General features: G+C 42.6%; 2 protein-coding genes across 4 annotated transcripts in view; one reads left to right on the top strand and one right to left on the bottom strand.

The window, feature by feature from the left end:
• CES2 (carboxylesterase 2) overlaps nucleotides 1-4,935 on the bottom strand; it is a 21,826-nt gene extending 16,891 nt beyond the window's left edge. Inside the window, exon 1 of one of the 3 annotated variants that reach the window (XM_034788508.1) lies at nucleotides 4,843-4,935. Coding sequence is in view for 2 of the 3 variants with exons in the window: in XM_034788506.1 (XP_034644397.1) it covers nucleotides 3,829-3,910 (82 nt within the window). In the remaining variant the exon portion in view is untranslated. Of the gene's footprint in view, nucleotides 1-3,828; nucleotides 4,377-4,652; nucleotides 4,780-4,842 lie in introns of those variants that run through there. The other 2 variants (XM_034788507.1, XM_034788506.1) reach the window with 2 other exon arrangements.
• A 95-nt stretch (nucleotides 4,936-5,030) lies between these two features.
• On the top strand, nucleotides 5,031-9,202 carry CIAO2B (cytosolic iron-sulfur assembly component 2B). Its single transcript, XM_034788509.1, has 5 exons — nucleotides 5,031-5,266; nucleotides 6,092-6,171; nucleotides 6,890-7,015; nucleotides 8,133-8,178; nucleotides 8,761-9,202. Exons 1-5 carry the CDS (start codon nucleotides 5,125-5,127, stop codon nucleotides 8,856-8,858), a joined length of 492 nt encoding a protein of 163 aa, XP_034644400.1. The 5' UTR covers nucleotides 5,031-5,124; the 3' UTR covers nucleotides 8,859-9,202.
• Nucleotides 9,203-10,521: the final 1,319 nt, after the last annotated feature.

The following is a 10,521-nucleotide window of genomic DNA, read 5'->3' as shown; positions in this document are numbered from 1 at the left end:
GACAAAGGAGATCCAGTGGATATAGTGTATTTAGATTTTCAGAAAGCCTTTGACAAGGTCCCTCACCAAGGGCGCTTAAGCAAAATAAACAGTCATGGGATAAGAGGGAAGATTCTCTCATGGATTAGTAACTGTTTAAAATATAACAGAGGGTCCTGTGGCACCTTTGAGACTAACTAACTCTTCTGTTAGTCTCAAAGGTGCCACAGGACCCTCTGTTGCTTGATCCATATGGGTAATTGTGAAGAACCTCATTTATTTCAATGGGTTTCCATACAGGAGTAAGTGTCTTCTCTGTGCAGATGCCCTTGACTGTCAGCTTTTTCGGGCAAGGAATATGTCACTTACTATGTTTGTAAAGTACAGTGTACATTTGCTACACTACATACATGATTTGCAACAAAAGTGTTTACAAACTTTTCACTATAGTAAAAAGCTTCACATTATTATTAATACTTAAAGGTACTGCAATCATTTTCATAATAAAAATCACTCCATAAACCTTTTGCAGTGAGGTGCAGTTTCTTAAGGTTTGTTAAACTTTTTAAATGTATGTAGTATGGATATTTTTCATTTCTTCTTCCTCTTTCTCTCATTCTGACTCTTCCTTAGATTACAAAGCCCAGACCAGCAGACTACAGTGTGATATTTACCACAATTTATCACGCAGATAAGCATTTCCTTATCTATCCAACTTTTCAACTAAAGTCTTTGTGCCTGATCATGAGAGATGCTGAGTGCCCTCAACTGAAGTCCATGGGAAGCAAAGGCATTCAGTACTTCAGAGAGGTGTTGGTATGCCACAGGACCTGATCCTTTGACTGAAATCTAAAAGTTAATTAGGCAGAACGCTGAATTCAGTAGCAACTCTACTGTGGCAACATCATCATTTTTTAAACAATAAGCATCTGTCCAGTCTCACACTTTTACCATGTTGGTTTGTACTTTCTGTATGACTGATTGGGCTCACTATAACCAGATTGGATGAATTATGGGGGCTGTACTTTAGTTTTAGGGAACAGCAAAATGATGTATGACTTTTCCCACAAATCTCTTGAGGAGGCACGTATTAGCTCCGCTCAAAGCTACTAGCATCTATATGAACCACCAGAAGACACAAAAAGACTTAATTCAACATAATTTTCCTCTTTCCGATGAATGTGTAATGATTTTTATAAAAAAGGATAAGGTAAAGTAGGCGATGTTTGTTATTTACTGAACACAAGAAATCAATACGTGCCCATTAAACAAAGAAGACATGCCTATGTTGCAGGCTTAACCCATGCTCTTACCCGCTATCATCCTCACACAAAACCCTTATGCATGTGCTTTGAACCTATGCCTGCTTGCCCATCTCGGGGTACAGGTTAAAGCACAGGTTCCTCTTTAAGATGGGCTCTGACCGGCCCACTTTGCAATTAAGTTGTAGCCCAGGTAACAGCTCAGGTTTTGACAGCCCTCTAAGCCTGTAGTTTCTGGCCTTCCTGCCTACTCACTTCCTACTCGCCTCCTATGTACCTGAAGCTACCTGCCAGTTTATATACACCTGGACAGCATTTAATTTTTCATTCCATGCACCATATCTGCAGTATTCAGCTCACCTCAGCCAAACAGCCCTAGAAGATGCCAAGCCAGCATGCTGCTAGCTAGCCAAAGGATCACACCAGGGTTCTGATTAACCTCTGGTGTGACTACAGCAAAGAACATGACTTTGGGAGAAGCATCCAAAATCTGCACTTGTATGATACATATCTCTGAGAGACTGGAAGAAGTGGGGGTCAAGCTGACAGTTGTTCAGTGCAGGGGATGCATTAAAAACCTAAAATGCATCTACCACAAGGCAAAGGTTGGCAATTGCAAGTCTAGCAAGTGCCAAGCTAAACATAAAATCTGTCCCCATGGCTATCGGTTACTCTCCCATAAAGGAGATGAGAACTATTATATAGGTGTGCATCAAAGGGATTAAAATAGATTTTGTGCAACATGCTTTCACAGGAGTGATTAAACTGAATTGAAATAAAAGGCAGAGAAAGAAGATGTGACCTGGTTGTCAGTGACCCAGCTGTTGGGGGAGGCTAGCGCCTGGCCTCTCCCCTTGTGCCCAAGGCCCCTGCAGGAGCCCAGAGCACACTGTGGCCCCAGGTGACAAGGTCCCAGCCCTGGGGTGCTGGGCGGCAGCTCCCCCAGCCTCAGTGCTCCAAGAGGCTGGGCAGCACGGCTGCAGTACCCCCAACTTCAATGCGCCTTGCAGCCCGGCCCAGAGCACCAGACAGCACAGATGCTGCACCCCCAGACCTGCTGCACCAGGGAGTGTGGCCCCAGCACCAGCCATCCTGCCTTCTTGCTGGAGGCAGGTCGGCCAGCCAGCCAGGGCTGGGAACAGCAGGAGGAGGCCTGGCCTTGGGGTGGAGCGTGGGCAGGGCCACACTAGGCTGTTTGGGTGGGCCCAGGCACAGCAATTTGGGGCACCTTTGGGTCTTAGTGTCCTCCATCCTGCCTCTTCCTATCCCTGTTCTGACCCTTCCTTGCTGCAGCCTGGTGAGTCTTCCTCTGGAGGGGATCTAGAACTTAAAAGTGAAAAAGTCTCCAGCCTGCCAGACCTATTAGCACAACACTGAAACTGTTAAAGAGCCATTCAAGGGGTAATGAAGCCATTAACAGGTATTTGCCAACCCCCAGGCATATACTATCAGTTTCCGAATTTACTGACAAAAACAGTTGTGCATTACTGTAATATTTACTCAGAACATGTTAGTCTACAGGACTTTAGTTTAAAATTTGCTTTAAAAATATTTCATTGGTGTGTTGCTGAAGATTATAAAATCACACCTCTAAAAAATCCTTGCATAGATTTTTAGATGCACAATCTGAGTATTAATCTTTAGCCTTAAATGCTTGGCTCTTCAGACATATAGTTTTTAAAATAAATCCTTCAAAAGACCGCCCTTATCTAAAATACACATATAAGCCCGGGCTGCCGCAGGCATAGGGGCACCAGTTTAATAATACTGCATAGGACCTCATAAATCCTAAGGACGGACCTGCCGCCGCCCATGAGTTAGGGCTTGATTTATGGCGATTTATGTCATAACTTCCTTCACATTGAGATAAAAATACACTCCAGATCCTGCACCCCCAGCCCAGAGCCCTGACCCCCTCCTACACCCCAACCTTCTGCCCCAGCCCTGAGCCCCCCAAACCCTGAACCCCTAATTCCAGGCCCCAACCCGCAGTCCTCACAGCCCAAACCCCTCATCCCCAGCTCCACTGAGTCATAGGCATCAACAATTTTCTTCAACTGGGTTGCTAGAAAAAAAAGTTTGAAAACCAGTGTTCTAAGTTTCAGAGTAACAGCCGTGTTAGTCTGTATCCGCAAAAAGAAGAACAGGAGTACTTGTGGCACCTTAGAGACTAACAAATTTGTTCTAAGTGACATACAAGCCCTGTAGTCATAGGACAAAAAAGGGAGGTTAGTGAGTTACAGATTGTTATAATAGGCTATAAATCCAATGTATTTATAAGACCACAATTTGCAGTGTCTAGCAAAGTTATGAATTTAAGCTCCCAGGCTTGTCTTTTGAAAGCGTTGTGCAGGTGTCTTTTGAGGATGAGGACTGATAGGTCAGATCTAGAGTAATCAACAAAACCCCCAAATCCCTAGCGCGTGAATACTTTTCACAGAGTGCTCATTTTATATCAGGCCTCATCAGTCCTCATATGGGTCACCCTAGCAGAATCAGACTGAAAGTGTTAAAAATGTCTTAAGGGTCCCTCCCATGCTTAAATCCCTTCCTGACTTTTCCCATCAGTAAAGGAGTTTATATTTACCCTCAGTTGCAATCACAACCGACCATGCAGCACAGATCAATGACCCGAACAGCCAAATCCTGACAGCAGGTTGCATTTTCATGTCTACACTAACCAACTGCTACTTCTCTTCTTTTAATTGCCAAATGCAGGCACAAAGGTCACATTGCCAGAAGACTGACTAAGGGCTTGTTACTAAACTCTCGAGCCAAACAGCTATTAGGTAAAAGGCCCTGGAGGTATGTGTTAGAAGGGAATTAATTTCCACCCAGTCCCTTAAGTGGATAAAAAAGTCAGTTCTGGAGACAGGTTGAACAAGAGCTACCAAGACCAACCCTGATCACTTATCTAAACAAAACCCCCTACAAAGAAGTTCTACAATTCATCATTCTTTCTGTGATCACTGGCATGTCTGGCACTTTAAAGACAAACAGGTCATTGCCCCCAGGGAGTTTACCACCGAAAAATCTGCATTTTGTGATTGCTCAGACGGGTTGCAAAAAACAAGCACTTTGAAGGTACATGGGATTGGGCTGAGTTACTGCTGTGCCACATTCACAGGAAGGTGCCATGGGAGCTTGCGAGCATCTCGGGGGGGGGGGGGGGGGGAAGCATAGCTCAATGGTTGTGAGTTCAATCCTTGAGGGGGCCACTTAGGGATCTGGGGCAAAATCAGTACTTGGTCCTGCTAGTGAAAGCAGGGGGCTGGACTCGATGATCTTTCAAGGTCCCTTCCAGTTCTAGGAGATGGGATATCTCCAGTAATTTAGAAGGACTGATTTTCAAGTGTGTATTGTTATTATGGGCTGTTGTTTGCATCCACCCCCTTCCCCGACCCCAGGCACCTCGGTGCATGGGACTCAGCAGCGGCGTCACTGTTGATGCCTGTGCGTGCAGTGACGATGCGCTGCTGACTGTCTGTGCTGGGGGGCAGCCCCACCCCGAGAGCTCCTCGGCCTGCCAGAGAGACCTGACCCCGAGAGCGGGACCGCGCTGACTCCACCTGCCCCGTCGCCTCCCCTCCCGGCACCAGCCCTGTGCTGAGGGGCTCTCTCCGCCCCTCCCAGCAGGGGCCGCTAGAGCGGAGACTCTTTCCTCCGCTGCCCGGAAGTGTGCGCGCTGCAAATCCGTCCCCTTCCGTTACCGGAAGTGTGTCCGAGCGAGCGAGGACTCTCTGCCCCTCCGGTCTATTTGTGCACCAGAGAACATCTCCCCCCGCCTAGCGCCGGAAGTGGACGAGTGTGCGGGTAATCCATCTCCCGGAAGCGAGCGCGGCTTTACTTCTTCCCCTGGTGCCGGTGCTGGCGGCCGGGGGCGATGGTGGGGCCGGCTCCCGGCGGGGGGAGCCCCCTGGAGAACGCGAACCCCCTGATTTATCGACGTTCGGGGGAGCGGCCCGTCACGGCGCGGGAAGAGGACGATGAGCTGCCCGACTCCATCGACGACCGGGAGATCTTCGATATCCTGCGCTGGGGCGGCCGGGGGGGCGGCGGCGGCTTTTGGGGGGGGGCTCAGGGGGGCAGACCGGAGGGCGCGGGGGAGAGTTCGCTTCACGCCCCATCATTTCGCAGCCCCTCCCCGCCAGCTGTACGTTTCTTCCCTGTGCGGGAAAACGTGGGATTTATTTCTCTGGTCTGGCTGCGGTGCAAGCCCGCGGTAAGCGCCTAAGCCCGCACCTAGCAGGACTGGGCTCCGTTCCTGACGTAGCCACCGCTGTGCGAAGGTATCAGTGGACGTCTGTGTGGTCCTTACACCGCCCTCATCACCACAGTCTCTGAGCACCTTCCCGTAGTGCACTGTGACGTGACTGTCAGATCAGCGCCCTTCTCCCTCATCCCCTCGCCAGGGGGAAGGATTGTGCGTGTAGTGGCTTGGTGGGGTTGGGGTGTTTCTTTGTTCATGTAGGTGTGCAGGTCTGTCATACAGAACATTGCAAAGCGCCAGGCCCCTCTGTAACACTACTTAAGGGCTCTGAATCCCAAAAAGCTGGAGGAGCCGCCCATAAAGCAAACTCTGAAAGCTACACTAGTATACAAATAAGTTAATCTAATACTTTATTATAGCTCTGCAGAAAGTTGTAGGTCTCTTCTCACTTGCCCCTTGAATAACAAAGGGATATCTATGTTATATGTAGAAAAGTGAGAAATTTAAAGGGTATGTGTGTGTGTGTGTGTGTGTGTGGGGGAAATCATCATCCATTCACATGTCCCTTTCCATTGGTACTGGGTGCCAACTGGTACTGCTATTATTTCTGTTTACTGCTTTATTTTCCTCTACATTATACATCTTATTCGTTCAATTAATGACCCGGAACATCCCCTTACTTTGGAAGAGCTGAATGTTGTTGAACAAGTTAGAGTCAAAGTAAGTTACTTTAGTAACAAAATTATAACAGAGAGGATTTAACAAGCATTGATATACTAACCACATTTTGTCTCATTACTGGCATGTTTGAATGCAAAATGCATAACTGTCTCAGGAAACATACATAGAAAATGCAATTTAGAGACATTTTAAAACTGGAGTAAAGAACTTCCAGTAAAGGTCTCATTCCTGCAAGGGTGGGATGCTGCCAATGACTCAAATAGGCAAGGAAAAGTTGGGGCTTTAATTTTCAACAAAGTTAGATAACATCAATCTCTTAAGAAATACAAATATTATTTATACAAATTAAATATTATTAAATTGCCATGGAGCATTTATTGGATTATTTTCTGTTTATAACATTTTGGTCAAATAATTATATCTGTTTTAGCAGTTATGTATATTGGGACAGATTCTGTCCTCAGTTATGTTTGTTATCTCTGACTGTAACCAGATTGCACAGGTATTACAGAACAGAATCTGGTTCATTGTCTACTTAGTTTATCACACATTTCTGGTATGGAAGGCGAATGTTTAGAGCTGTCATTTGTATGGCAGGTAAAACATTGCATTTGAGAATAGCAGTACTGTAGATAAAATAAGCAGGGAAGGAGGAGGAGTTAAGGACAATTAAGTTGAATTTCAAATAAAATTGTTAGTATTGACTTATGGCCACATCAGTGAGTTTTCTATATGGAAAATGTTTGTTTTTCAACAGGTGAATGATGCTGAAAGCACAGTAGTGGTGGAATTTACTCCTACAATTCCTCACTGCAGCATGGCAACATTAATTGGCCTATCAATAAAAGTAAAGTTGATCAGATCACTACCTGAAAGGTTTAAGGTGAGTAATAAAATCAGCCCCAAAGGAGAAGAGGGAAAATGTTTTAAAGAGAGAAACCTATAGTGAAAAATAACTAGGGCTTTTCTTTACCTCCTCCTGCTCTGGGACAAGGACATGCTTCATGAAACCAAAAAAACCCCCCACAATAAATTTGAAACAAGCACAGAATTAATAATCATTGCAGGCTCCAGGCAAATGGTGAATTGGATTTGTGTGAGAAATAACACTAACCACTTCAAAATTAACTGATGCCCTGTGGAAGAGATTCTCATTTTTACATATGGGGAATCTGACACCGCAGAAAAAAGTTAAATGCTTTGCTCCAGTCCACAAGGGAAGTCTATGGCAAAGGTAGGATTAGAATTCAGTAGTTTCTGACTAATAGTTATGGGCTCAGACCATTACATTATGCATCTGTACCAAAGAAAACTGATTCAGATAATGAGAAGAAAAAAAAAATAGAAAGTGACTGGTCCAAGTCAAAATTCCTTTGTGTAGAAATATTTTCATGTTTAATTATGAAACTGTTTATCTCCAAAATTCCAGAGTTTTGTTGGCTTGCCATAACGTTAAACCTCCTTTAAGGGATAGTGTTAACATGTTCTTTTAAAAAATTGATTAATATTTAAAAAACAGTCTGATAAAACATCCTTCAAATAGTATGTCCAGAATTTTGATAAATGCATTAAAAAAATCGTAAGGATTTTTTTTCTGCTGTCCTGTTAAATGTCTCTAATCTTTTCAGGAAGAGAGAAACTGACCATAAGAGTGGGAGGGAGAAAGTAGGAGGGGACTCTGAGCTGTCAAGTGTACAAAGTAAACAGTTTTTTTACTCATCAACTTCAGTATTGACCAAGGTGTTGCTTGTAACTGTGGGAGGTCCAGACTTTTCAGGCATGAGTTTGAAGCTGATAAAGACCTTTTACATTTATTTTTTGTGAGAGAATGCTACATTCTGCTTTCTGAACTGCTGCATACATTTTCCTTCTGTCTTTTTATAGCTTTTGTCCAACAACTTTATAAAGACTTCAAGAGTGAAGTCAAAGTAAACATTGACCTATTGTAGTTTAACAAGTTTTATAAATAATGATTACAAATTCAGTATTTTATTTTTTAGGTGGATGTTCACATAACACCAGGAACCCATGCCTCCGAGCATGCAGGTGAGCTTTTCTTAAGTCCAAGAGGTGCTATGAGGTGCTAATAATATTAAATAATTATAATATAATAATCTAATAAATATTAGAATTAAGAAATGGAATAGATCTGTCATCAAGTTCACTGACCTGTAAGTGCAGGATAGGGAGGGAATTTTAAGTCAGGTGAGACTTTAAACTCTTGGTTCCACACCCTTTACAGCAAACAGTTACCCTTATCAAAATCTACCACTAAATCCAACAACAATGGATAAGCATGGTAGTTGAATAAGTGCTAAAATACTGAGCAGTAAGATAGTAAGTTTAGGTCCTGATCCCCCAACTTGTTCCAGGCAGAGGGACCCCTGCTCTCACAGGGGGCTCCAATAATATATTAGGGACTCTGGTTCCAGCCTTCTGGAACAAGTTGCAGTACTGTGCATTAAATCATTAATTTACACTGTACAGCACAATTCTGCGGCACACTTGGCAACTATAGAATTAAGAAAAACATGGGGCTTTGTCTGCCATTACAATAGTGTGGGAGGTAACCAATTTGTATGTAAAAATGTGTACTGACCAAGCTAGTGTGGGATTCTTTTCACACAGTTAATAAACAACTTGCTGACAAAGAACGAGTAGCGGCTGCTTTGGAGAATTCACATTTGCTGGAAGTGGTGAACCAGTGTTTGTCTGGTCGATCATAATTGTTTGATGAAGAAATCTTTGTTTTTCTAATGTGTTAAGATAATTTTGTATATAATTTCTAATATGTAGTTGTATATGTTTCTGTGGGCAAAATAAAGCTACTAAAATTTATAATTTTAAAAAAAATGACTGCTCCACTATTACAAGAGTTAACGTGGAAATGGTGCATCCAAGATACCAATAAATTAAGATGACAATTTTATTTTGCCATGAGGGAATTTAACAGTTACAATTTTGTATTTTAATTCATCACCTGTAACAGTGCGACTTCTCCTTAGAGAGAAAGAACTCCCATCTTAAAATAAAGATTTGCTTTGACCAGTCATCACTATCCTAAACCAAAGACTGTTTATATTCTGATCGTTTATACACACATTAAGCCAAGGAATAGTTTAATCTTTATATTCAGATCAGTTTATGCACACTTGTACTGGACTGTTAGTTTGCTTATATTCAACCTTAGAAGTTGGGCTCTTTAAAAGTACATGTGCAAATTGAATTTGGAATTTAATTGTGTATATCACACAGCATATACACAAGTCTGCATGTACTTTTAAAAATCTGGCCAGTTTTGCTACGTTAATTCATGTGTCCTGTTCTGAGGAACCATCCAATATTTGATATAAGGTATAATCAACACACTGGGGAATATGTTAGTCTGAATTCCTTTGCTTTTGTTGATAAATCAACCTCTAATGGTATGCTTATATCAGACCTACTACAACAGGGCCCTGATCCTGACTAGGGGATGTAGGTTCAACCAGAATACAAATAATAGAAAAGATCTTTAGGACTGGCTCTTCTGTGCCCAGTACTGCTCAGGAGGGGAATAAAGGTGGCTTACAGCTAGTTCCAGTTCTGCCTTGCTGCAACACTTCACTGTATTCCCCTGCAAATTTTGGCGGCTGAATCACAATGTTAATATTTTAAAATAATGTGTTAAGTTTCACCATAAAAATGTCAGCAGTGGGTAAGGCATCATAGTTGGCCAACTAATAGCAACACCTATCTCATGTTAGAAGGTTTGGGAAGATGGCATTTTCATTAGAAGTACTGTAGATGTTTTCTTTGGCAGTGAACATACATAGTGTATACATATACAGTGACAGTAAACATATACAGTTAGAACCTCAGTTGTGGACTGACTGGTCAACCATACACCTCATTTGGAACCGGAATTACGCACAGGCAAAAAAGAAAAGACAAATACAGTACAGTGTAAACTACTAAAAAAAAATAAAGGGAAAGTTTTTAAATTTTTTTTTTTTTTTTTTTTTTACAAGATAAGGAAACTGTTTGTGCTTGTTTCATTCAAGTTAAGATGGTTAAAAGCAGCATTTTTCTTCTGCATAGTAATGTTTCAAAGCTGTATTAAGTCAATGTTCAGCTGTAAACTTTTGAAAGAACAAACCATAACATTTTATTCTGAGTTACAAACAACCTCCATGCCCGAGATGTTCGTAACTCTGAGGTTCTCCTGTATAGCTTTCAGTCCAAAGCAGGTAAGCAATTAAGTTCAGAGTGTTTTTTTACTGCCACCTTAGAGACAGAACTATTTCTAATGAAAGCAACTAGTTCATATAGCGACTGGAGAAGTTGAAAGCATTGGAAAATGTAGAAAGGGTAACAAATTAGCCTCCATTTGAAAATATAGATATGTAT

This window comes from Trachemys scripta, chromosome 13, assembly GCF_013100865.1.
Source record: "Trachemys scripta elegans isolate TJP31775 chromosome 13, CAS_Tse_1.0, whole genome shotgun sequence".
In the NCBI taxonomy this organism is placed as follows: domain Eukaryota; kingdom Metazoa; phylum Chordata; order Testudines; family Emydidae; genus Trachemys; species Trachemys scripta.
The sequence above is the reverse complement of the archived record's forward strand: the minus strand, read 5'-3'. Positions and strand labels throughout refer to the sequence as shown.

What these genes read in the sequence shown, in the direction of transcription:
- CIAO2B (XM_034788509.1), top strand. Translation starts at nt 5,125, where the DNA reads ATGGTGGGGCCGGCTCCCGGCGGGGGGAGCCCCCTGGAGAACGCGAAC. An exon ending in CACTACCTGAAAGGTTTAAG is followed by an intron (nt 7,016 to 8,132) that starts GTGAGTAATAAA and finishes TTTATTTTTTAG; the next exon opens with GTGGATGTTCACATAACACC. An exon ending in CCATGCCTCCGAGCATGCAG is followed by an intron (nt 8,179 to 8,760) that starts GTGAGCTTTTCT and finishes CTTTTCACACAG; the next exon opens with TTAATAAACAACTTGCTGAC.